A 27,513-nucleotide genomic window follows, 5' to 3' on the forward strand; every position below is an offset into this window, starting at 1 on the left:
TTCTGACAGATACTTCTATCCAAAGATGTTCTCACATGACTTGGAATTGTTTCCTGAGCGCAGGCACCACAGACACATCTCAGGTAGATCAGTGACTGACTGACATCTGCTACCTGCAGTCGTGGCAAGGCTAGAATCCTGTTGTTTTGTGCAGGGATGTTGTTTTGTAGCACACTGTATTGAAAGTTTGGAAGGCCTTATTAAAATCGGGAGCATAGGTTTGCATTTAGCCAAAATAAAGAAACGGACAACAGTGCGCATGGGCGATGCTTTTATGCGCTGTGGCTCTGCTCCATCACTTCCAGGGCGGAATGTATCCAACGTCAAGCCGCACGATGCCACCCAGCACCTCCTGGGATCAGTGCTAGGACAAATTTCCAGGTCCAGTCTGGTACTTGGAGAATATTCTGAGGTGAGGAATCTGTGGTTAGAGGGACTATGCACCAGAAAAGGTATTACTGAAGGGAAGTTAGGTGCTTTTTTTTTTTTACTTCTTAAACCCTTTTTTCTGTGGACGCATTAGTAATGACAAACTATTTATGATTAAGGGTAGCTAGGGACCAGAGACATTTAATTTTGTTGTTTTTCGCCATTCAGCTATACAAATAGAAATCATATCGGTGTGTGTGTGTGTGTATACATAAATCAAGAGAAAGTATTAGTCACTTGTGTTTTTACCCATGTTGCACAAATGATGAAAAACGAAAGCTGGTTCCAATATGCAAAAGTTAAAAAGTACTATCCGACAAGGAAATCGTAGTTTTGGTATTATGTTCACATCATGTAGACATTATTTACAAGATTGCTAGGTTTTTTTCTAGCACCCTTATCATAAGTACAAATTAGAAAATAATCCTGGTGGATCTACTAAACTGACAATAAAGGAGCTTGGTCTAGTTTCCATCAATCTTTGAAATGTGCTACACCTTGATTTGTCCAGGTTAAATGTAACCTAATAAGTACACAAAAGATATGGTTCTAAGATGATATGGTGTTAAGGGTATACTAATACGCTTGTTTTAGCCACCGAGATATAATATTTACCCAGGCACTCTCAAGAATTAACTTCTAGTTACTAGATATGCACAATTGATGTGGTCTTTTTCGAATTTGGCTGATAATGTTGCCCTGACATCAAAACCTCCATTACTCTAAAGAAAATATTAGATCGTTCTTCAGGATAACTCATCTCCTGCCTTTAATAAGTCTTCAGTATTTCATGTCCCTCGTGAGAACATCTGGTGCATTAAAAGCTCCCTTATTTTTTAGTTGAGACATCTACTAATTGTGATTTCTATTATGAAAACTATACACAAAATAAACCAATTGATAAAGTAATAACTAAAATGGTTTGAGCCACGTACATGTCTACCCCAATGACTTCTGTTGCATTCAAAGCTTAACGATGCAACAAACTTGTGTAATTTAAATTTACCCTAAAGTCTTTTTAAGATGGTTTACCTTTTTTATGCCAACGTTGATTTGTAAATGTGTATCTTATTGGATTTTCAGACACCTATTGAAATAATGGGAATTGAACGGCAATCCTATGCGAAAGAGACCTCTTTCTAGCATATAAGAATTCACACACAATACTGACTCCCCTTTGATCCACAGACTTTCAATTGACTTATATTATTGGATTCAGGATGCCATCTCTCAGCGATGGGCAGTCCCCCACAGTTGACTCCTCATTGTTCAGGGTGCTTAGTGAAGCACCTTGTTAGACAGTATCCAGTGGATGACTCGTACCCAATTCAGGGAGTTATGGAGCAATCAGGAACAGAAGGGCCTCAACTGTAGGGGCCTAGTGTGTTTGCCTCAGATCTTCCAGGCTCAGTCCTACCATGGTTCTGCAAACTGGGCCAAGTGCACCCCTTCAGCACTCAACACCCCGGGATAGTGATGGTGAGCAGACGCAAGCTTCTTAGGGAGGTAATGTGGCGGTGCTCATGCTCAGAACTAATAATCACATAGTAGTGCAATCACTGATGTTCCAATCTATTGCTTTACTGTTAAAAATAAACGTACTTTTACATACAACAAAACTGAATACGACACATGCAGTAATGGTCAGGCACAATTGATTTCATATAAAAACTCATGTAATTTTGATGGTCTGACACTTTTTTTGTCAATTTGTTTATGAAACCCATCTAATATTGTTAACATATATAAGGGTACCTATTGAATATGTAAATTTGTACCCGTTTATAACAAAACTTTTATTATTTAGAACTAAATGAAAAATGCCTTTTGGAGTTTAGTTTTGGGTGCCTTTTACACTTATAACAAGTGCTAAAGACGTTTAGCTTCCAGGCGGCAGTCGTCTGGTGGCAATATGCAGCCCCTCTCCCGCTTCAGCAAGGGTGCACACATCACAGTTCCACTGCGGCCGCCTCTGGCAGCAGCAAAGTCACGACTGTGGAGCAGTTGCGGTGTGTATGACAGAGCGTTCAGAGTTGGGAAAACAGGTAGCCCAGAGTCATGGCGGCCCCACATGGATGGATCTGTGTCACGGCAACACGCTGGCCAGCTTCTGGGTGGTAGGCTTCAAACAGGCCCTGCTTCATGGCACTTGACTCCTTGCAAACGTGTCTCTTCGTGCCCAGCGGAAACATGCAAGCCTACCTTTGGATACAGTGTAGCAGTGCAAGGCAGCTGTAAGAACTCATAGAGGTCACAGCAATACAGGTTTTCGCAATCCTCATGGCAGCGGAGCTGGGCAGCCTGAATACCTTGTTTTTTCTCTAGAACCGTGCATAAGAGTCTGTTGCCCACCAATGCTTGGGGCACGCATATCGTTCTCCTTCATCTGTCCGACCCTACAAGCACCATGGTGTTTCTGCACCTGACTGCTCCTGGAAACTCTGGCTTCCTGAAGGTTTGGCAGGCTCCTTATCTCTATCAGTAGGCCGGCTGGCTTCTAGGCACTTCTGGTCAGATGCACAGCTTCTTGCAGCAAGATAAGACTTAGGTGAGATCCGCTTATCTCTGGGAAACTGGCTGTCAGGCAGACACCAGCTTTGTTTGAACAGCACTCCTCTTAGTACTCTGCTGAGTACTCCATTTCTGGGTCATGGAGAACTAAGACATGGAGCAGCAAGTTAGTCAGTGGGTCCCAGTTATAGCAGACGAGAGATGTGGATCCTCCGTCTGCACCTTCCAAAGCTTTTTTCAAGTGTCCTTTCCAGACACAGCCTTTGTGTGGAATGATGCTCCTACCAGCAGGGTTGTCGGCAGCCTGCAATACCCGCAAGAGTGCCACGAAGAGAACTGAGTTTTCAGCACCTGGCTGTCGTCAGCCACACTGAAGAGTGATCAGCAGACCAAAGGTTGGCCTCTCCAAAGTGGTTCCTTTCACTTTGAACAGATTCTACAGTCCCACCCTTCACCTTCCTCTACCAAATGGTAGTGCTACCGGAAGACTAATCATCAGCCCCTCTCAGGAAATGGCTTAAGCAAATTAGTAAAGAAGCCTTGTCTCCTCTCCCCCAGCTCGTCTCTGGGACTCCTCCATCTAGCTTCAGGAATGTCAGAAATACACTTCCACTGTCTGTTGATGAGGCCAGGATGTGCATTTCGAATGGATCACATAGGCCTCCATTACTCTGGCTGACTCATACACACAAGGCACACTGCATAGAAGAACACACACTACATACACTTGGATCTTAGATCATAGAAGTGGAACTTTACACCAGTGGGTCAATATCCCTTCATTCCGGTTACACTGATGGAAAGGTCTGGTTGCAGCTATGCATTTACAAACCCTGGTCGGCTGCCACCACTGTGGCAGCTACATGTATAGTAGTCCACTACCAGTCCACTGAGGGCACATTTGCTGCACTTCCTCAGGCTGCAAGATGGGTCCAGAAACTCACTCATATCAAACGGCAGGCCTAGGTTTCTTGCACACACTGGATTGTTAGGCTGGGGGGTAAAAGCCTTATTACCTCCTGCACAAATCGTAAGCATCACAGACTGAAAAGGCACCTCTTCCAGGCACTCATTCATGGTTGGGATGGAAGATGTGCTCGGGCCATTCTGGAATGGGAGCAGACCTCCTCTGTAGAGCAGAGAAAACCAACAAAGTTTCGGAGGGGAGCCACAATTTTTAAAGTCTGCCTTTTACTTTATGTGGTCATTAAATTTAAGATGTTTCCAAAGTCGTGTAGTAAAGTTTGTTATGTTATACACACAGTGCTACTGGTAATCTTGCAGCTGTGAGCTACAACGCCTGACCTGGTAGTCTCTTTTGTCCATTGAGTTCAAGCATGTCTTTTCCTGCTATAATGCAAAAAGAGAGCACAGAGAGGCAACACAAATGTAAAAAACCACAAATGCTAAGCAAAAAAGATCTATCCGGACTCTTCAATGACGATTGTCAAATCTTTTAATAGCTGCTTGAATCACAAAAGCGTAGTGCAGTGCTAAATAGGGCTTCCTCAGAGCAGTAATAAACTGTACTGTACTCTAAGACTCCTTGCGCCTGCCGCGGTTTTGACATTAGTTAGTAAATGCACCTGGTCTGTAACCTGTGACCCTTTCTGCGGCTGTGCCATTTTGAATGTCCGCTTAAGTTTAATACTCCGGGCCTTCTTTCTTTCTTATGAGTCCTATGGTGAGGTTTGCCCTTTAACTCGAAGCCAGTGTGCGTTTAGACTTCTAGATTGCCACAAGACGTGGAGCTGCCGCCACCTTTCGGTTAGGAATAAAACCGCGTCTGAACACAACACAATAATGCTTTAAAGTCCGAGATTTGCAGCAGATTTCGAGGACTCTCTCTCTCTCTGCGCTCAATGGTGGCTTCTCGCGCGTATTGGTACTGTCTCTGCCAACTGCTTGAGTGCGTGTCTTTGCACTCTGCAAGTTACTGACGTCAGTGATACCGCAGGCACGTTTTTCGTGATAATTTATCCATAGCTGCCAAGGTTTCAGATTACTAATGTGTGACATTTTCATGATTATTTCAGTGTAATTATGAGTGACTGTTCAACAAGTATGAGAGACACTTTATCGCGAGCAAAAGCAAGCAATGTAAACGAGGTAAACATATAAATATCAGAAATTACACCCATTTGAGTAACAAGAACCTCCAAGAATGTCTGTAAACTGCTGCAAAGCCCTAAACGAATATGTAGCCATCATATTAAACAAGTCTTTCAGAGGCAGTATTTTATTAAAGTTTTGTGCACGTATGTAGACATATGAAACCTTCACATCCCACCGGGGAAAGCGTCCTCTAATCACACCACTTGTATCCCATTTTTTTGTTTGTTTGTTTTTTAAATATCTTTATCGGTCTTTTAATATTTTTCCATTTTTCTTACAGTACATAACAATACAACAACGTCATGAGCATAAGTCAAATCCGCAAGTAACAATAGCATAATAATACTATAATAGAGCAACCGTTCATGTTACAGCAGAGTGTTTTCTAATGTGTGGTAACACACCAACTGATCGAGAATAGACTGTCTCTCATGCGTCATTATGTTTGCCCGCCCTCCGCACATTCCCACAGTCTTCAATCTACTATAAAGGAAAAAGTCAAAAAGGAGAAGAGAAAATTTGCCAACCCCACATGCTAGCATTGCTTGCATCATTTAAGTCATGTGCGTTTAACTGTCGTGACATCAGCAGACATTGGAAACAGTTATAGTTGGTCTTTTCAATAGCTCGACGAGGGGTTTTTTCCAAAGAAAAAGGCATAAGGATAAAAGTAAACGTGCCAATTAAGCATACATTATCTGAATAACAACATGTAAAAAAATAATGAGAGGGCTGCCATCTAGGAGCAATTAAGATAACCATTACATTACTGAGTGTGGGACCGTATATTGTATAAATAACAACTTGGTGATTCACCAGGGTGGAACTCGGGCTCACGTGGGTGTTGGGGGCTAGTTTCATGGCATTGGGTACCAGAACAAGATTGGGCAGGGGTACTACTACATCAGGCCTTCTCTATGAGGTGAGGTCTAATAGAATGCTATTGCTATCTGCCACCATCCTGCCGCCCGGGACCTCCGGCCTGTACACTATGTGGCTTCCTTTAGACTCCCTGGTCGTAGCCAATGCACGCAAAAGGGCAAATTCTCAGGAGTCAGGTGACACTCCACCTCCTGACAAAGATTCTAAGTTGTTAGACGCATCAGGCAAATGCATGGTGTCTCAAGCTGCTAATTATTGGAAAATAGCCAACACTCAAGCCCTCTTGGCAAGGTCTGACCGGGCTCACTACGATGAGCTGGAAAAGCTCATTCAACACCTACCGCAACAATATAAGGATAAAGCCAATGACCTTTTACAGGAAGGCAAACTGATCACTAACACATGGTTCACAACTCTATTGGAACTGTCAGTAGTACCACATCAAAAACTACACCTTTCGCCCAAACTACTTATTCAGAACCTTGGCGAGATAAGATACCCAGATCCCAATCAACTCAACCTGGCGATCTGGCACCTGAAATCTTAGATTCGGCTATCTCAATCTCCCACCAGAATGTATGAACATTATCAAAGAAGCTAGACGCCCTACAAAATGGGCATGCTATGCGGCAAAATGGAAGAGATTCGTCATTTATTGCACGCACAAAAAGATCAACCCACTAGATGCTTCCATTCAGAACATCATCTGTTACCTCTTGCATCTACAACAATGTAACCTAGCGTATACATCTCTTAGGTTACATCTAGCCGCTATAGCCACCTACTTACAAAACAGACAACACAGTTCCTGCTATTAAAGCTTTTATGGAAGGACTTAAAAGAATAATTCCACCAAGAGCTCCACCATCTCCGGTGTGGAACCTCAATGTATTCCTTACCAGATTAATGGGTTCGCCTTTTGAACCTCTCCACAAATGCGAACTACAGTTCCTCACTTGGAAAGTAGCCTTTCTAATTGCTATCACATCTCTCAGAATAGTCAGTGAACTCCATGCATTAACTATACAAGAACCATTTTTACAGATCTATCATAATAAAGTGGTTCTTAGGACCAACCCAAACTTTTTACCTAAACTAGTATCTGCCTTCCATCTCAACCAGTCTGTTGAACTCCCAGTGTTTTTTCCTCAACCAGACTCGTGGCAGAACGAGCTCTACACACCTTAGATGTCAAAAGAGCAATACTTTACTACATTGAAAGAACAAAATTCTTTAGAAAGACCAAACAACTTTTTGTGGCTTTCTCCCCACCTCATAAAGGTAATCCTATATCCAAGACAGGAATTGCAAGGTGGATTGTAAAATGCGTACAAATATGCTACATCAAAGCCAAACGCACGTTAACCATTCCCCCTAGAGCTCACTCAACACGCAAACTAGGGACTTCTATGGCATTCTTAGGGAACATTCCCCTAGATGACATATGCAAAGCAGCAACTTGGGATACACCACACACCTTCACAAAACACTATTGTGTAGATGTGCAGGCAAAACAAGCTAGTGTGGGCCAGGCTGTATTAAGAACACTATTCCAAACCACTGCAACAGATACAGGTAGCCACCGCTAAGAGATAACTGCTGTATAGTCTATGCAAAGTGTGCAACCTGTAGCTCATATGCCTCGAACAGAAAATGCTACTTACCAGTATGCATCTGTTCTTGGCATGTAGAGCTGCAGAGTTGTACACGCCCACCCGCCTCCCGGGATACCTCCATCTGTTCCATTATTATCTTACTTAAATACATTACGCATGGACATCTTTCTACTTCACTACTAAAAAACAATCTAGCGATGGAGCCGATGCCCATGGGCGCTGTCGACCGAAGGAGAAGTCACCAACCTCGTGACTACAAGACTTCTTCGAAGACATAAACAACATGCAAATATCCGAGCCCAACACCAGATGGCGATCTATGGAAAGTGTACAACTCTGCAGCTCTACATGCCAATGCATTATTGGTAGTAGCATTTTCCTTAATAGATTTTCATTTGATTCACCCCTGTCAATAAAAATTAGCCATTTGTATACTATCTTCTTTTGTCTTCTACATTGAATCTGCACCCTTGTAATTAATTCACTTTTCCTTCTGCTCCTTGATAAATAATGATCTTTCTATTCTAGGTTTGAAGTTTTAAGCTTTCTGATGCTGTGCTACAACTCAGCCATTGTTTATATGCCTCCTTCTTCATATCAGTCACTCTGCAGGATGGGCTCCCGGTAAGTAGCATCTATCAATTTGAGAAGTGGAAGACATGACTGTACCTGTGCATATAACTGGATGTCTATCTCAGGAGATGTAGTTCATGCACGTCCTCTCTTTTCATATTGCTCAGAGTACATTATGGGCATTGCTCTTCATGATAGCAGATTGCGTTAGCCCTTGTTTAACATTCTCCATCGTTCATTAAAAAGCTAGAGTAAACATCCCACAACCTGGAACATCAACATATTGCAACTAATTGTAGATCCATGGTGCTGCCCTAACATCACTTCTAAAATCTAGAAAAATGAAATGAATGAAGACATACTATGTATATGCCAGCAGAAACATGCCCACAAACATTATTGATCAAAAAAACACTTGCTTATTAGTCACTCTAGTATTTATATCTACCAGAACCCATTTGATTGACACAACAGCCTACAGACAATGGTCCACAACCTCATATGCGGCAAAACATGAATTCTAGCATGCAGGAAATGTAATTTATTGTGATTGCAAGGTAACTGTTCTTAAAAATAATAGGCATTATATTCTACTACACAAAGGGATATAGTCCTGTCTTATGCAAAGGTTTTATTTAGTCCAGTATTGGAACTTTCACAGAGTTACATGCTTAGATCATTCTATGCCGTCGAGATGGAAGTCCCACGGTACCTTATCATAGCAATGCAACTTTAAATATAGGCTTTGTAACACATCCTAGTCATTTAAAAAAAAGAGAGACCAAACTTAGTTTTGAACCAATCAGATTGCCCTGCCCTCTCTAGAATACTCCTGTGAGAAGCTCCTATCCCTCAGATTTTCTACTGCACGTCGTGCTAGGGAGTCTCCACTGAGGTCGCTCAGTTATACGTGTTCTAAACTATTCCAAGGGATTCCAAACCTTATTACCTCAGAGGTAAACATATGTATCCTTAACACCAGTCTGTCTGTATTTCTTGACTTCAATTTTGACTTCATCATGTCAGATAAGAAGAGTTTTTTTCAGGGCCTGTCCTATCTGTAGTAAGAAGAGGCTTCATTCAGTGTTTAATTTGTATGCATTTTTTTTTTTATTTAAAAAAGGAATCCTTGCCAGGGCTCTTATCAGGAGGCCACGGCAGCATGCACCACAACATTGCTCCTGCCATGCTGTAAATGGTAGTAATAACACAATTACTAGCCATCACACTTATACAAGTGTGACAATTCGGTCTATTCTCGGGCCCCAAAGCTATAAGAATGGCTTGGGCGGAAGGTAATAGTAATTTTGATATATATTGAATTAATAATTAACTGTTATTGAGGTCATCTCCAAATTAGATGGACAGCGCCTATACAAGATATTTTGCATTACTATTTGTAATGGAAGAAATTAAGTAATAACAATAAAAAGAAAAATATTTATACAGCATATCAAAAATGAACACACCTTAACAGATTTCAGTGTTATTCTTTGAATGGATAAGGTATGAAAGCAAAAATATTTTCTTATACAGAGGAGGAGGTAACTTTAATTTGCTTTTAATTTTCGTTGTCTTGTGCTATTTATTTAAGACCAAATTTGTTTCATCATGTGCTTTGCTAAATGAAAGTCATCCTACTTATGTTTTTTAATTAAGAGACTAAAGACTGATGTTTTGGCAATACTTGGATTTATTCTTTGCTGGAATCGTTTCTTTCTACATCCTCCAAGCTTTCTATGGCTGGCATTCATTGGAGTATGTAGTGATGGAGGTTACTTCCAATACTCACAATAGTCACGCCCTTTATGACAGTCATCTGGCCAGGCCTCAGACCCATCACAACAACTTGAACGTGGCATACGCCTTTACCAGTGGATTTTGATGCTGCAGAGATACCAGCGGTTTGTGCTGCAATGGCTGTGCTCTTCTTGTCATTCATTTTTTATTTTTTATTCTTTATTGAAGAGGTGTGATGGTACAACAATCGACCACAGGTCCGCACACGTTCAGTAAAGCATGAATACGGCAGTTGTACATATATATGCATTACATCACAGCACACTATAATATTAGATAGGAACAGGAACAGTATCTTTGAAATGTTTGCGCAATTCCACTGTAGGAGACATTCCACTTCGCCCACTTATTGTCCCATTTCGCAAGGCACTCTCGATTCTTGAACACATCTTTTTCTGCAAGCATGGCCCTGTCCATATCTTTGGCCCATTTCGAATATTTTGGTAAGATACCAGTGCCCCACCCCTAAGCGATATTTCTTTTTGCCAAAGTAAACCCCAATGATGCCCACGTGCATTCGGTTTGGGTCAGGTCCGTGGCCTCCCATGCATCCTCTAAGCAAAGCTGTGGGGATAATGTCATAGCTTTCTCTCCTACCCTCACCAACTCGGAGACTATTTTCCCCCAGTAGGGCTGTAGCTGTGAGCACTCCCATTTTGTATGAAAAAAGGTACCCTCCAAAGCGCACCCCCTGAGGCAGCCAGAGTCAGTCCGACGGCCCATCTTAACCAGCGTGCTCGCGGGCAGGTAGGATCTGTGTAAGACCTGGAGCTGGACCAAGCGCATGGGGATTGCGACCACCCGGGGAGAGGAGAGTGCCTCCTGCCAGTCACCGTCCTCTAAATAGCCTATGTCCATTTCCCACTGTTGGCGGAGTCGGATTAATGGGTCAGGCTGATTATTTAGAAGTTTACGGTAGGTGAGTGAGATCGCCTTGCTTGTCAGGGGGTCGGTCAGGAATCTGTCCTCCAGCGGGGAGGCCTCAGGTAAGGTCTCCTCCCTAGATATCACAGAAGTGAGTGCTTGTCTAATCTGTAGGTAACGGTGAGTCTCCGACTTGACAAGTTGGTATTCTTTTTGAAGATGTGCAAAAGAGACCATGCCGTTGCATTTCCATAGGTCCCCCACCGAGGAAAGTTCAATAAGGTCCCATTTATCGAACCCCGGATATCTACTCCGTATGCCTAATCGTTCAGATTCCCACAAGGGGGTGTGTGACATGATCTTATTGTGCCAGCCCATTTTCTTAGTAACTGTAGGCCAGGTTGTCACCGTGTGGGCAGTAGGGCCCGTCAGGAGAAGTCTCTCGGGGTTGGAGTAAAGCGCTAGCTGATAACTGCCCTTGGACATAACCCATCTAGCCGTGCGGATATGCAGGTTCTAACGCTGGGGCAAAAACCCATTGATTGATCACGGCTAGCTGGGAGGCCCAGTAGTACCGTCGCAGGTCGGGCAGTGCAATCCCCCCATCATACCATCCTCTGGTAAGCTTGTGTGTCGCTATCCGTGGACACTTTCCATCCCACAAGAGAGTTCTGTCCTCACTCTCCACACTGACAAAGTATGTATCAGGGACTTTGTGGGGGGTGTTGTGCAACGCATACAAGAAGCGAGGGAGGGCTAGCATTTTAAACAACGCTGCTCTGCCTAGCAGAGTAAGGGGTAGCGCCCACCAGTAAGTGACGTCTTTGCGGAATCTAACAAGCGGTGGCAGGAGGTTAGCCTCTTAGAAATGGGTTGGATAGAGTGTAATGTATAAGACGAGGTAGCGAAAGCCCTCACTGGCAATCGTAATAGTAATGTCTTTGGGCAACTGTGGTCCAGCATGAACTGGACCTATTTTCCCCAGTTTATGGTGTAGCCGGAGTGGGCACTAAAAATAGCAAACATATGCAAGATTCGGTGAATCGAAACCCTAGGGGCAGCCACATATAGCAAGACATCGTCTGCATAGAGGGAGATTCTATCCTCATGCTGGTCTGTCCACCACAGGCCCCTAATCATGGGGTCACCCCTGATCCATGTCGCCAGCGGCTCCAGCTAAAGGGCAAAAATGAGGGTCAATAGAGGGCGACCCTGACGGGTGCCTCTGTCTAGGCTAACACTACGGGAGGTGTGTTGGTTGACGACCACTTGTGCTGTGGGGTGCGTGTACAACAACTGAACCCATTGGGTAAAGTTAGGCCCAAACCCCACCCGTTCAAGGAGGGCAAATAAATAGGGCAATTCGATAATGTTGAATGCCATTTTTGCATTTAGGGATAGTAGTGCCGCATCTTCCAGGATGGTGTCAGTTCTCCCCAGTACGCCGCGTAAGCGCCGCAGGTTGTGGGCCGTGTTGCGGCCAGGCATAAAGCCAGATTGGTCAGGGTGAACAATCTTGCTCAGTACTGGAAGGAGCTGGTTGGCCAACACCTTGGGCAGAATTTTAATCTGGTCCGTCAACAGCGAAATGGGTCAATAAGACTCGCATCTTGTGACCGGCTTGCCCGGTTTATGTATAATGGCTATATTGGCATGCATCAGTTCCGTGGGTAGGAAGCTCGACTGGTAGCTCTCGACATACATGGCATGTAGGGTGGGCGTTATCTTGGATGATATCAGCTTAAAAAGTTCTATTGGGAACCCGTTAGGGCCCATCGCCTTGCCAGACTTAATGCCATTAATGGCGGTCGCAAGCTCCTCCTCACTTAGATTCCCTTCTAAGGAGTTGTGGTCTGCCGGGGTGAGGACCTCAACGGGAATTGTGGCCAATAGGTCTTGTGAGTCCTGCAGAGTGGTGCATGTGGTGGAGGTATATATGGAGGTAAAGTTGGAGGTGAAGGCTTCGGCGATCTGTTGTGGGTCTGATACTGTGTCTCCTGAGTCCGTCTCTATGAGGGGCACCCATCTTCGAGCCATCTCACGCCTTTCCAACGACTTACCTGTGCAGTCGCCCAGTCGTATACCCTATGTGCAGTTGCCTTATATTTAGCCCTGGCTGCTTCCCCAGCTAATTGACGATAGTCTAAGCGTTTCATTTCCAGGGTGTGGGTGGACTGTTCATCATTAGTCGCCACTTCTTCCTCCAAGTCTCTTATTTTTTGTTCTAGGGCCGCCAGTCTGGCCGCCCTTTCCCTCCTATATCCCGCCATCAGTGAAAGTGCATGACCTTTGATTTCTGCCCCAAATCTTATTGTCATTCTTGAAGACTTCCGTGCCACATGAGGTACGGGTAAGTGGCTCATTTTCAGGGGACATGACCTGAATGTGCGTGATTAGTCGCCACTTCTTCCTCCAAGTCTCTTATTTTTTGTTCTAGGGCCGCCAGTCTGGCCGCCCTTTCCCTCCTATATCCCGCCATCAGTGAAAGTGCCTGACCCTTGATTTCTGCCCCAAATCTTATTGTCATTCTTGAAGACTTCCGTGCCACATGAGGTACGGGTAAGTGGCTCATTTTCAGGGGACATGACCTGAATGTGCGTGTTATATGTTGATTTGATATGAGCTATTGGGATTTCTTCATACTTCTTTTCTCCCCATATTAAGCTGCTTCTGGCATTGGTGGGGAGAGATGAACATCCCTTGAGCTTTGGGTTTCTGTTACTTCAGCAGTCCTACTAGTATTCTCTGTTGATCCATGCAGCTTTTGTACGTCTGTGTGCACACCTTGGCACAAAGCAACATGTAGACCCCATGTGGTTTTGGTGGACCTTGCAGGGTAAAGAAGCTGTCAGCACATAGTAGCAGTGAGGGAGTTCATGACCTTCGAACCCTGTGTAGTATTCATTAGATGCTTCTATTGCTTCGCTGGGCAGCCTGCAAGACCAACAAGCACCTTTGTTGACAATTAAGTGCCAGTGCTGAGCATCAGAAGCAACTGGCTCAAATTAAGAACTGGCTTCATTCGAATGATCCTCATCAGGACTGTATATATTGCCTTTATCCAGTGCATAATGTCAAAAAATGCAAGGTAGTTGGACCTTACCTACTAAAACACTGAAGGACCGTGGCTCCAAAAACTTAAAACCAGAAAGGAGCTGGTGTCTGATGATGACAGTAAAGACTCTTTGTCCTCCTCAAGAAAGTCGCTGAAGAGGGAGAGATCATGTCAATCTCAGTCTTCTTCGATGATGACATCCTCTTCAACAGCTCATATACCTAGACCGTATATTTATTTATTTTTATTTATTATGCAACTTATAACGCGCAGACTAAACCCGAAGGTATCAAGGCGCCTATCAAAATCAATAAACAATAAACAGAATATACAAAGCACCACTACGGGAATGCACGTGTAAAAAGGTGAGTCTTAAGCGCGGATCTAAAAGTTTGCAGAGAGGGACTGGATCTGACTTCCAAAGGGAGGGCATTCCACCACTTAGGTGCCAGGAAGGAAAAGGCCTTACCTCCCCATCTTGCTTTTCTGACACGGGGTACAGAGAGGAGAAGTTTGTGACTGGAGCGAAGATTTCTACTGGGGTTATGCCGAGAAAGAATGGATCCCATGCTTGTAGGGCTGGGTTTAGCTAAGGCTTTATACACCAGGCACATGGATTTGAAAAGGATCCGGTATTCAACGGGGAGCCAGTGCAGTTGTTTTCGGGCTTCGGTGGCAGAGGCACGTTTTGGTAGGTCAAGAGCAAATCTCGCTGCCGCGTTCTGGACCACCTGCAAGCGCTGTAGAAGACTCTTGTTCAGCCCTGCATACAGCGCATTGCAGTAATCCAGTCGCGAACCCAAAAGAGCGACAGCAAGTTGCTTTCTTGCCTGGGGTGACAAAAAGTGCCTGATTTTCCTCAGAATGTGGATAATCCCCCAGCAGGTCGAAACAGTCCTGTTGACCTGTTGGCACATACTAAGGTTGGGGTCGATCATAACTCCCAGGTTTTTTGCTGACAAGGTGGGCTCGGGACATACGCCCAGCGAGTTCGGCCACCACTCCGCCGACCAGATCGGTTCCTTTCCTCCAAAGACCATCACCTCCGTCTTCTCCCCATTCAGTTTTAGTGAATTGTGGATCATCCACTGGCCAACTGCCTCCATGCAAGATCTAAAATTGGCGGCAGTTGATGTAGCTGGCTGGGAGAGAGAGACTAAGATCTGGGTGTCGTCCGCGTAGGAAACTACCTCCATCCCAAAAGATCTAATGAGTCTGGCAAGGGGGGTCACATAGATATTAAAAAGGGTAGGACTGAGCGCTGACCCTTGAGGGACCCCACATTGCACAGACAGGGATGGAGATAGAAACGATCCCAGCATTATCCTTTGTTCTCTATGGTCGAGAAAAGAGGAAAGGAGTCCCAGAGCAGGCCCGCGGACCCCAATCTCCCTCAGGCGAGATGTTAACACCACGGGAGACAGGGTATCGAAGGCCGCTGTGAGGTCTAGAAGGATCAGGAGGGAGGTCTGACCCTCATCAACTCTAGTGCGGATGGTATCCAGCACTATGGTGAGGGCAGACTCAGTGCTGTGTTCCCTCCTGAAACCATGCTGGGAGAGATCCAAACAGCCCGAGCTCTCCACAAATGCAGCCAGATGTTTATTTAGATGGGCTTCGAGCATCTTTGCGGGAGCCGGGAGCAGTGAAATGGGGCGAAAGTTCTTTAACACCCCGGGGTCCAGAGAAGGCTTTTTAAGCAAAGGTTTTACAACAGCATTCTTCCACTGCTGGGGAAAAATGCCTTCCTTCATCGCTCTGTTCATGATGTCAACCAGAGGAGGAAGGAGAGATTCTCTGCACTGCTTGAGGATCTTTAGCGGGCAGACATCCAACGGAGAGCCAGATTTAGTTTTATCAAGCAGGATTTCAAGATCCTGACAGGAAAGGGGAGGAAAGGAAATCAAATCCTGATGTTGAGAGGATTCAGCAACACTGGGCTCAGGGAGAGCAGGCAGCAAAGGAACGGCGGTCAGGGATTTTTGGACCTCCAGAGCAGCATAGATGTCGGCGATTTTTGACTGGAAAAAGGCGGCTATCTTGTTGCACAGGTCCTGAGAGGCAACCACAGGATCCGGTGTCTGAAGGGTCGTAAGGGAATCGACAATCCTAAAGAGTTCTCTAGGAGATGACAATGAGGAGGTGAGTGCCGTGAAGTATTCCTGCTTGGTCTTAATAACTTCCAGTTTGTAATTTTTAAGCAGGACCCTATGGGCTTCTCTATCCTTAGGGGCCCAACTAGAGTGCCATAAGCGTTCCTGCCTTCTTACTTCCTGTCTCCGAAGCCGGAGCTGTTCGGAGAACCAGGGAGCTGAAGGTCTTTTCCTAGCAGAATAGCAAGACCTTGCAGGAGCAAGTTCCTCTAAGGCCTCAGCAATGGTATTTTCAAATATAGAGACCGCAGTGGAGGTATCTGCCTCCTGAGGAATGGACAGACTGGTTGTCCATGGATGGAGGGAATCTTCCCTGATCTTTTTGAGGTTCCTTCGCACTTCCATGATGCTCGAGGCCCTTCTAATATAGCCCCGTGAGGGATACATCATATTAAAGGGAACGGCCAGATGGTCCGACCAGGAGAGATGGAAGGGGCTGGCAGCTGTCAGCCTAGGGTCGTTAGAGAAGATGCCATCGAGCGTGTGCCCCGCTCGGTGGGTGGGACCGTTCACCAGCTGGGTGAGTCCGCAGGCTGACATTATTTCTACCAGGGAAATAGTGTCGTGAGCCTCCAATAGCTCAAGATGGAAATTGAAATCACCTAGAATGGTCAGATTTTGTCGGCCAAAATAGGGTTCCAGAACCTGCATCAATTTCAGCCCAAATCCTGCTCTTGGGCCAGGGGGGCGGTAGACCAAGATTCCATTAAATGCTGGATTAGCAGAATCGGAGAGGGAAAAATATAGGACCTGGAATGTGTCCTTGGGGTCAGAAAGGGGTATAGTGTGGCAGTGAAATTTGTCCTGATATAAAATAGCCAGACCACCGCCAACACGGCCTAATCTGTCAAATCGAGTTAGGCAGTAACCCTCAGGGACCGCTTCAACCAGATCAGGACCCGAGGAGTCTTTGGCCCAGGTCTCCGTAATAAAAACCCAAGAAGGTGTTTTATCTAAGACCAGTTCCTTGAATATAATGTTATTTTTAATGAGCGAGCGAGCATTGAGAAGAAGACAGGACTCGCTGGGATTTTTAGATGTTGATAAAGAGCAAGACTCCGGAGGAGCAGAGGAAAGAGAAAGCAGAGGCTCATCTGCATCAATCGGAAAGCACGCACAGCTAGGACATGTCAAATAATCCTCAGGTCTGTAGCGATGTGAGCAAGGGGCAGGGGCGGGCTTAAGCCGCAGCATTTCCCTTAAAGAGTATTTCAGGACAGGGGCGCCTGCCTTGTAATGGCCAGTGGTCCAGCCGTCCAGCCCGTCCTCAGCGCGGACGGGCGCAGACGGGCAGGACTCAGGCACAACTCCGGCGCAGGTTCGGCGCGTCCGCTGAACGCGTCCGCTGCGCGGAGGCATTGCCTTCCGTTTTTATAGTGGCCAATAGAGAGCGTGGAAACGCTGCCCCAAACCAGGATGGCCGCCAAAGTCGATTCTACCTGGCCGAGGCTCGGCTATCTCAGCATCCAAATCGGCTGAGGGTGATCCGAGTATCAGGGTGAGTGCTAAGTTAAACAAGCGGGGGGCAGGGGGATAATTTCTGCCACTTTTACATCAAACAGAGTAAATCAGTCACAATTACTAAACAGTGCAGCTAAGCTTCGATGAAGATTACTCTGACCTAGTTGTCAATGATGGTGAAGACTGTTCCCCCGTCGATGACGGCGTCTCCCCCGGCGATGACGGCAGTTCCCCGTCGATGACGACATCTCTCCCGTCGATGGCGACGTCTTTCCTGTTGACGTAAGGCACTGCTCTCTGAATGTCGTTACTGCCATCCTGGAGAAAATAAGGCATTTAACTCCTGCGCATATCTCTCCAAGCAAGGTATCACCATTGCTACCAGCCCACCTGTTGGATGAAGATGATTTGGATTAGGAGGGGCTCTTTGGGGTTGCACTCAGCCCATCTGGACTGCATGTCAAGTGCCAGGATGACGAGTACAATGAGGGTGCATATGAGGAACAAGGATATTACGTCTCTCAAGACCGATACCACCAACAATACCAAGAAGAAATGGTGTGTCTGCCTTCGTCATTAGTTACAGACCTGCAATTCATGCTCTCAGATTACAGAAAGCCTCTTCCACCAAATTCATCCACTACTGTACAAGCTTTGAAATCTCCACCTGGCCAGCCATCTACCACACAGCATAGACCATTGTTTCTGCCTACATCGGTAGGACATACCCCACAAACAGCTCTCCTGTATGACCCAGCAAAGTCTGATGATGTTCTCCGGGGCCACACCTAGAGTCTGGAACCAAACATTAGAGGAATCCCAAACTCGTCAAGATTTAAGAAAGAAGCCAAGATTTTTATATTGGTCAAATTCCTGCATAACACTCTCCCAGAGGATTCACTGAACTGCAAAAAGGTTTAACCTGCCCATGCCCACAACACAGACAGACTGCTTTCTTTATGATTTCAAGGAGCCCTTTCGGAGGAATGTGAGAGCTATGCCCATTGTGAGCTGCATATGGGATGAGGACTTAAAAGTTATGAAGAATTTGTCCATGGTGACTGCAGTTCTAATCTGCTTAGATAAAAAATACAAGGCTGCGGTGGATGCTCTTGGTTGTCTCAGTGGCCACCCAAAGCCGATTCAGTTATTACAGAGGCAGCCCAGCGCAGGTCTAAGATTTCCTCTGCGCCAGTCTCTGTTCCTCCGGACAAGGAGGGTATGCACCTTGATAATATTGGCAAGCGCTTTTCATCCATGTCCGCACTTAGGTTAAAGGCGGTGTTCCATATCTAGTCCAGCTCCCAGAGGACATCAGAACAGAGGCCAGAAAAGTTCTACAGGAGGGGGAGCGCACATCATCGGAGGTGATAGATTGTGCCATGGACATTGCCAATACTGCTTTCAAACCACTTGCAGGAACTGCTGTGTTAAGGAGGCAGGGCTTACCCCAAGCTACCTCTCTTAAGCCGGAGGTCCAAAACAAGATCTTGGATCTGCCCTTCGATAGCAAAGTACTTTTCAGCAAGCATATTGACAAAGCCCTACAACCCAAAAAACCAGACACTGATGCAGTTAAATCGTTATGTACACTTCAATATAGGAAATTGCCCTTTAGAGGCGTCCGGGGAAGAGGAGGTAAACAACAATATCGTTACCCCTCACATTCATCTGTCTCTCAGCAGTTTCGTCCTCAGCACTCACAACAGCAACCACCACAAACAGCCTACAATAGGCTAGCTCCAAGAAGCAGAGCGGGATGCCAGGGAAAGTTCGCTGGCCAATGTCAGTGACCGCTTACAGGCTCCGACTACTCTCCTTTTTTCCCTATTTTGGCTAGGAGGAAGAATATCCAACTATATTAAACGCTGGCAAGACATAACAACAGACGAATGGGTCTTAAACCTTGTTCAATTTGGCCATATATTAAAATTCATCCAGACCGCACCACCAACCCCACCTCAAACCTCCAATCCGTAACGGCTACATCTTCTCAAGTTGGAGGTCAAAACCATGCTCAAGAAAGAGGCGATAGAAAGAGTTTCTACATCACAGCAAGGAGAGGGATTCTATTCCCATTTCATATTGGTCTGCAAGAAGTTGAAGGTTTTGCAACTAATTCTAGACCTGAGAAGTCTCAACACCTATAGCAAAAAACAGTAATTCCGCATGGTAACGTTGCAGGATATTCTGCTACTCCTAAACAACGGAGATTATATGTCAACCCTTGACCTCCAGGATGTGTATTTTTATGTCCCCATCCACCGATCGCACAGGAAATGACTAAGATTCAAAGTAGCCATTAGCAGTTCAGGGTTCTTCCTTTTGGCCTAAAGTCTGCCCCTCACATTTTCAGAAAGTGTATAGCACTTGTAGCAGCCTTCTTGAGGAAACCTAAACACAAGGTTTTCCCTGTATCTAGACGATTGGTTAGTCTAGGCACCCTTCAGTCAGGCTGCACAGAGATCGACAACCGCCTACACAACCCTATTCAGAGAGCTGGTCCTCCCACTGAATCCAGAAAAGTCAGTTCTTTACCCCTCAAAGAACATAACGTCCTTGGGAGCAACACTCGATACTACACTCAGCAAAGTGTACCCCATATCAGAGAGGCAGTTAAGGCTAATGTCCTTAGGAAAATTGGTACGTAGAAAAGGGTCTCTTTCAGTTCACCTCTACAAATCCCTACTAGAGATGATGTCATCATGCATCTCTTTTGTTCCATTCTGCCGTTTACGGATGCATCGGCTCCAGGACTAACTCGACAGACAATGGGTACAGGCAACAGGTCCTTTCTACGACCTCATCAAAGTGACTCCAACTATGGTCAAAACCCTATCCAGGAGGAATCGACAAGTGAATCTGTCAGTTGGCCTTTCTTTCTTAAGTCCAGCTTCTCCTTCAGTCATCACGATCGATGCGTCCCTAGATGGATGGGGAGCGTACCTTCAACAAGACCCGCCGATCAGCGGCAGGTGACTAATGTCTCATTGGCATTTCCATATCAATCTGCTCAAGGCAGTGCACTTAGCCTTGTAGGCTTTCCTTCCAAGTATAAGAAACTGAGCAGTACTCATTCGAACGAACAATAAGACCACAATGCACTACATAAACAAGCAGGGCGATGCAAGATCACATCTACTGTCCAAGGAGGCGGAAAGCTTCTGGGAATGGTCCATCCACCACCGAGGGCATCTGCGAATGCAACATGTCCCTGAAAAGTAGAACACAATAGTGGACACTCTCAGCAGGCTGAGGACCTTTTGCCACGAGTGGGAGTTGGATCAGGAAATACTCTACAATATCTTCTTTCAGTGGGGCACCAAGATTTCGACCTCTTTGCAACGCTCCAGAACCGGAAATGCCGGTTCTTCACAAGCTGACATCATTAGCAGGGATCATGGGGGAATGCATTTTCGATTGCATGGTCTGAAATCTTTGCCTACGCCTTCTCTTCCATACCTGTCCTTCAGAAAGATCTCATGAAAATAAAGGCTGAACCATGCATGATAATTCTCATAGCCCCCAAGTGGCCATACCAGCTTTGGTTTATAAAACTGCTTCTCCTCTCGGAGAAAACTCACATCCAGATGAGGATGATACCCTCTCTACTGACAATGAACCAGGACCAAGTGTTGCATCCGGATCCCGGGTCTCTTCACTTATCGGCCTGGCTCCTGATTACAATTAATTCGCCAATCTAAACCTCACAGCAGACTTCACGGACATTCTGTCCAGAGCCCGCACAGAAAGTACAAATAAAAGCTATTGCCTTAAGTGGAAGCGATTTTGTATATGGTGCCAACATGGGAATGCACATCCACTTTCTTCTTTGCCTGAAGGGATCCTTCCATATCTTCTGCAGTTAGCACACTCAGGATTTGTTCGCATGGCCATATCCCGCTTCAGGCGATCCCCCACGTCACCGTCATTATGGTCTGCCAGAATAGTTAAACAATTCCTCAAAGGATTATTTAGAGTTTTCCCCGCCTCTACTCTGGCAACTAAACGTTGTGCTCTCACAGCTTAAGAAGCATCCGTTTGAACCCATTCACAGTGTGGATGTTACATTTCTTTCCTGGAAGGTTGCTCTCCTCTTAGCTTTAACCTCTGTCAGACGTGCCAGCGAAATACAAGACCTCACCATACAGAAGCTTTTCTTGCAATTTAGGGACGATAGGGTGATTCTTTGCACAGAACCCGATGTTCATTCCTAAAATCCCTTCAAACTTTCATCTCAATGAGCCTGGCATTCTAAAAATATTTTTTCCAGACCCTTTAATGGCAGCCGAAAGGATGCTGCATTCTTTATACATTAATAGGTGCTTAAAGTTCTCTTTAGACAAAACAAAACGTTTTTGCAAGTCTTATCAATTGTTTATGGCTTACAGCGCACCACGTAAAGGATATCCTCTTTCAAAACAGAGCATTTCTAGGTGGATATCAAGCGCAATTCAGATCAAATCAAACAGCATTTGTAAAGTGCAATACTGCCATCCCTAGGGGTATCTGGGTGCTGTCTCTCAGTCGAAGAGTGGTCTTGAGTTAGTTTCTGAAGTCTGCCAGTGAGGAGGCTGTGTGAAGCTAAAGGGGCAGGTCGTTCCAGCACTTGTGTGGAAATCTAAAATAATTCTGTTAGCATAAGCTGAAGCCATCTTGGTTGTGGCTTTCATTGTGTTGGCTTTGTAATTCTCCCATCCTCTGCTGCTCGTCTTTTTCCCAGCCTGTGCTGTCTATTTTAGTTGACTTCCTGACTCAGCTAAAAGCAATGTGCATGCTAAGAGTTTGTAGCTGCCAGAACACCTTGTCTCAGACTCAACTGTCAATCATTTACTGCTGCCATAAGCACTCCTGCTCCCCCTCCCACTTTGCTGACTAAGTGATCTCCCATCCGCCCATGTTTGTCGGTAACTATTCCTGTGTAGGCCTGTACCTTCTATTTGTATCCACATGCTTACCAGTGCAGAAAAAGCTGTATATAAGGCCTGTGTTCTGTGACTTCAATGTACTACCTCAGGCAGCACTTGAGAGTGCTGTGTGGACATAGTCCCACTCATGAGTGATTAATAAACTTGTTATTTGAATTCCAGCTTCAGTGCCAATCTCTATTTTGTTGGTCTATGGACCCGTGGACAGAGAAGGGTGACCCCTGCACCGGTGTGCACACTAAAAGGCACATTTCCACAGTTGGAGGCAATGTAGGCAAAGGAGTGGCCACAACTGTGACCGACGCGAGTAGTGTGTACGAGGGCAAGGGAAGAAGAGCGCAGGTGTCTAGAGAGTGCGTAAGTTCAGTCGATGGTTGATGTAGACTGGTCGAATGTCGTGGAGGGCTTTGTAGGCATGCATGAGTACCTTGACCTGGCATCTCTTCTGCTTCTGGATGGGGAACCAGTGGAGGTCTCAGGTGGGGGGTGATGAAGGTTCGTTTGGGGAGATCCAGGATGAGTCTGGATGCAACGTTCTGTATAGTCTGGAGTCTTCTGAAGAGCTGGGTGGAGACGCCGGCATAGAGGGCATTGCCATAGTCGAGTCAGCTGGTGATGAGGGTCTGGGTGATGGTATTTCTGGTGTTGGTTGAGATCCAGCTGAAGATTCTGTGGAGCATGTGAAGTGTGTGAAAGCAGGAGGAGGCAACTACTTTGACTAATTGTTCCATGGTCAGTTGCTGTTGAGGATGATGCTGAGGTTGCGCGCATGGTCGGTCAGTGTGGGTGTAGGTCCAAGTTCTGCAAGCCGCCACCTGTGGTCCCATGTGGATGTGTTATTCCCGAAGATCAGTACATCAGTCTTGTTGAGTTTGAGGCAGTTGTCTCTCATCCATTTGGCTACATTGGCCATGGCGTTGCAGAAGTTAGTTTTGGCTTGGAGTGATCTTAGGTGAGCGTGAGGATCAGTTGAGTGTCATCTGCGTTGGAGAGTATGTTGTGTCTGTGAGATCTGATGACGGCTGCGTGGGGGGGGAGGGTCATGAAGATGTTGGAGGATGGGGTTGAGGGATGATCCTTGTTAAACGCATATATGATGTCTTCGGGTGAGGAGGTAAGGGGAGGAAGTCAAATGCGGTGTGTGCCTCCTGTAGGGAAAGAGGTCCTCCACTTGAGGGCATCTTGCTTTATACCTATGTTATAGTCTGTTGATGAGGATGTTGTAAGAGAATGCCGTGGAGAGGTAAGGAGGATCATGCCCACAGTGGAGGAGTGTTCTGATGTCATCTGTGGCAGCAATCAGTGCTGTCTCAGTGCTGTGGTTGGAGCGGAATCCTTATTGTGAGGAGTCCAGTAGGAGAATTTGTTTCAAGACTTCAGTGAGCTGCTGCTTTCTCAGGGAGATCGGATGATATTTTTTTAGATGTCTGGGGTCGGCAGAGGCTTTCTTTAGGAGGGGTCTGATATCTGCGTTTTGCCATCTGTCCTGGAAGGTTGCTGTGGAGATGGAGGTGTTGAGGATGCTGGTGAGTTGTGTGCTGATTGGGTTCATTGCGAGGTTGTAGAGGTGGTGGGGACAGGGGTAGGTCGGCGCCCCAGAGTGGATAGAAGGCATGATGGTTTAACTGGCCAGGGCAGTGCACGAAGATCAGGTGGAGTTGGTTTGGCTGATGTTCGCTGGTTGGTTGAGGTCATTGGGTTAGAGGGTGGCGGTTTACAGGTTGAAATTGTTGTAGATGTTGGTGGTTTTACTGTGGAAGTAGTCTGAGAGGGAGCGTCAGAGTTCTTGGAAGTGGTGGATGGTGTTCTCTTTAGCTGTCTGGTTGGAGAATTCTTCTACTATTTTAAAGAGTTCTTTTGTGTGGTTGGCTGCAGAATCGATGTGGGAGGTGATGGTTGCTTTTTTGGCTTCCTTGATGTTCCGGTGATAGTTATTTAGGGCTGTTTTATGAGCTGCTCTGTCTGTGGGGTTCTTAGTGACGCCCCATCATTTCTCCAGTTGGTGGCAGTTGCGGTTGGTGGCCCTAAGTTCTGGGGTGTACCAAATGGCATGGTTGGAGGTCTTGTTGGACTTCGTATGTTTCAGTGGAACGACTGTTGGCACTGTCAGTGATCGGGGGAGAAGTTCTGGACAACCTGGTCGTGGTCTGTTGAGGCCTTGGGTTAAGAGGTGGTTAGGGCCTGTGACCACTGAGTTTTGGTGACCTTGCTCCAGCTGCAATGTGAGGAGATCTGACGTCTGGTGATGGTGTGCTGGTCGTCATTAATCGTGTGCAGGGCTTCAGTGAAGGTGAAATGTACAATGGTGTGGTCGGTCGGGGCGAGTTCTGTGGTGTGGCTGAATTTGATTCGGACGCTGGAGGTGAAAATGGGGTCGAATGTGTGTTGGGCTGTCTGTGTGTGTTTGGTGACCAGTTGAGTGAGACCGATGTTGTTCAGGTTCTCCTGGAGGGCGGTGAAGTTGACGTTGGGGTTGTCGATGTGTAAGTTGAGGTTGCGGAGTAGGACATAGTGGTTAGAGTCGATTGCTAGGGGGGCAATGAGGTTGTGGATAGTGTCTTGGGGGTGTGTGGGCGAGGGTGCCTCTTGTCGTAGTCTTAGCGTCAGTTTGTAGTAGGAAGTTGAGATGTTCAATGAGCGGTGTAGAGTTGTCGATGGTGGTGCATCTGATGGTTTCTTTGAAGATTATGGCGATGCCTCCATCTTGTTTGTTGGTACGATCTCATTGTATCATCTTGTTGCCTTCAGGAGTGGCAGTGGTAATGTCTCATTTCGAGGGGGGAGGGGTAGAGCCACGTTTTAGTGATGAAGGCAGCGTATGTGGATAAGGTGGTGATGGTGTTCAGATTTCCATGGCACATTTGCAGAGTGAGTGGGCGTTGCGCAATATTCAATGGAGTGGTTGCGGGGTGTCTATGTGGGCGAGAGTGATGCAGCATCTTTCGTAGGTTGTGTTGTAAGAGAGCTGTCAGTGCCGGCAGGAAAAGGGCCTTTCGTGGATCATGGGGAGGAAGTGACGTTGCTGTTGTTTTGGCATCCGGGGTCCAGTTCCAGGAGTTCCTTGGCGGTATACTGCAGGGGGATGGGAGTGGGGCAGAGGTCTTGGTACTGGGCGTTGTCAAACTGGCGGTGCGTTGGCGGCCCGACCGCTGAGTGTGTCCGCAGCATGTCCATGCGGTTGTCTCCTTTAGAGCAGAGGTCCTCGTAGGTGGTCCTGGGGGTACTGCGAGCCAGGCAAGGAGCTAAAACAGGCAGTGTGGAGACCGGGACGGGAAACAACCTTTACCACTACTCCTTAACAACGAGAGACCTGAACCACGATCCCTCAACAACTAATGCATTTAGATCTATCTAGTCTAAACAATAACCTGTCTAAACAATGACTTGCTTGAAGAGATTAGTTGTTTTTTTTGTCATAGTAAGTTAAGTATGTCCGATTTGTTTCTATTGTAAAAATAATTAACTGTTTTACATTTTCTTCCTTTATTTAGGCAATCGTAATAATATATGTTTAAATTTATCTTGTGAGGCCAGTAGATTGCACTCTTAGATTGTTTGACTGCTGTGTATTTTATATATATATATATATATAATCCATGAAAAAAGGTTACCCTGGTGAAAACGCCAACACAAAAGAGAGCTTTTCTCCATTATTTATTGTGGGCTGCAAACAGAAACAGCCTCCTTCCCTCAGTCCATCCAAGAGCCAAACGCGTTTCAGGCAACGCTTTGCCCTTGATCACTGGCAACAAACAAGATCACAGCTGAGGGAATTCATTTAAATCACTTGCTGAGTCCCGCCCCAGTGGGCGTGTGCTCCAATGCCTCCTGGGCCTCGTAGTCCCCTCATAATAATCCTCAGTGGGTGCTGTGAAATACTGTCGAAATAAAGGTTTCTTACCCATGTGGGTTACTTAAAAGAGGGAAGCCTTGCATCTGCTGCCATGTCTTGTCCCGCAATTCAGGACTCAATCAATCAGGCGTTTGTTAAGCACGACTACTCACCCGTAGGGGTCTCAAGGCGCTGGGGGGGTGGGGAGGGAGGGTTAGCAGGCTCCAGTCCAGGTTGAGGTTTCTTGCGAAGATGGGGAGCGATGTTGTCTGTCTGAGGTGGAGCGGCAGGGCGTTCCAGGCTCGGGCCGCGAGGAAGGAGAAGGAGTGGCCTCCCGATCTGGTCTTTCTGGTGCGGGGGACCACTGCGTAGGAGAGCTGGGCAGATCGTAGGGTCCTCTGGGGTGCGTGGAATTTGAGTTGGCTATTCAGGTATGCTGGTCCGTTGTCATGGAGGGCCTTGTGGGCATGGGTGAGCATCTTGAAGGTGACTCTAGCTTCGATGGGGAGCCAGTGGAGTGTGCGCAGGTGCTGGGAGATGTGGCAGTGTCTTGGCAGGCCGAGGACCAGTCTTGCAGTGGCATTCTGGATGTTCTGTAGCTTGCAGGTGAGGTTTTTGTTTATTCGGGCATAGAGTGCGTTGCCGTAGTTGAGTCTGCTGGTGACCAGGGCATGAGTGACGGTCTTTCTCTGTTCGAGGGGGATTCATTTGGAGGTCTTACGTAGGAGGCTGAGGGTGTGGAATCAGGAGGACGAGACGGAGTTGATCTGGCGGTCCATTTTGAGCTCGGAGTCCAGGATGATTCCCAGGTTGCGTGCGTGGTCCGTGGGGGTGGGCGGGCTTCCGAGGACGGGGTGCCACCAGGTGTCGTTCCATGCGTCAGGGTTTGGGCCCATGAGTACTTCTGTTTTATTGTTGTTTAGCTGTAGGCAGCTGTTTTTCATCCATTTGGCGACAGCTTCCATGCCTTCTCTAAAATTATGTCTGGCGGTATTGGGTTCATTGGATAGGGAGAGGATGAGTTGGGTGTCGTCTGCGTATGACACAATGTTGAGTCCGCAGGTTCTGATGATGGGGGCAAGCAGAGCCATGTAGTGGTTGAAGAGTGTAGGGTTGAGGGAGGACCCCTGGGGGACTCCGCAGATGGTAGGTGTAGGGTCGGAGAGAAAAGGGGGGGTGGGGGGGGGGGGGAGTCTGACCCGCTGCATTCTGCCGGAGAGGAAGGAGCAGATCCAGTTGAGGGCCTTGTCCTGGATTCCTGCGTCGTAGAGTCTGCGTATTAGGGTGCGGTGAG

General features: G+C 46.4%; 1 protein-coding gene across 3 annotated transcripts in view; it reads left to right on the plus strand.

The window, feature by feature from the left end:
• The window catches only part of HYCC2 (hyccin PI4KA lipid kinase complex subunit 2), a 566,375-nt gene that overhangs the window by 427,889 nt on the left and 110,973 nt on the right, over positions 1-27,513 (plus strand). For all 3 annotated transcript variants that reach the window (XM_085649028.1, XM_085649026.1, XM_085649027.1), the window contains one exon: positions 8,082-8,177. In XM_085649028.1, coding sequence (XP_085505154.1) covers positions 8,082-8,177 — 96 coding nt within the window. The remainder of the gene's footprint in view (positions 1-8,081; positions 8,178-27,513) is intronic.

The sequence above is a fragment of the Triturus cristatus genome, chromosome 3_2, assembly GCF_964204655.1.
Source record: "Triturus cristatus chromosome 3_2, aTriCri1.1, whole genome shotgun sequence".
Lineage (NCBI taxonomy): Eukaryota > Metazoa > Chordata > Amphibia > Caudata > Salamandridae > Triturus > Triturus cristatus.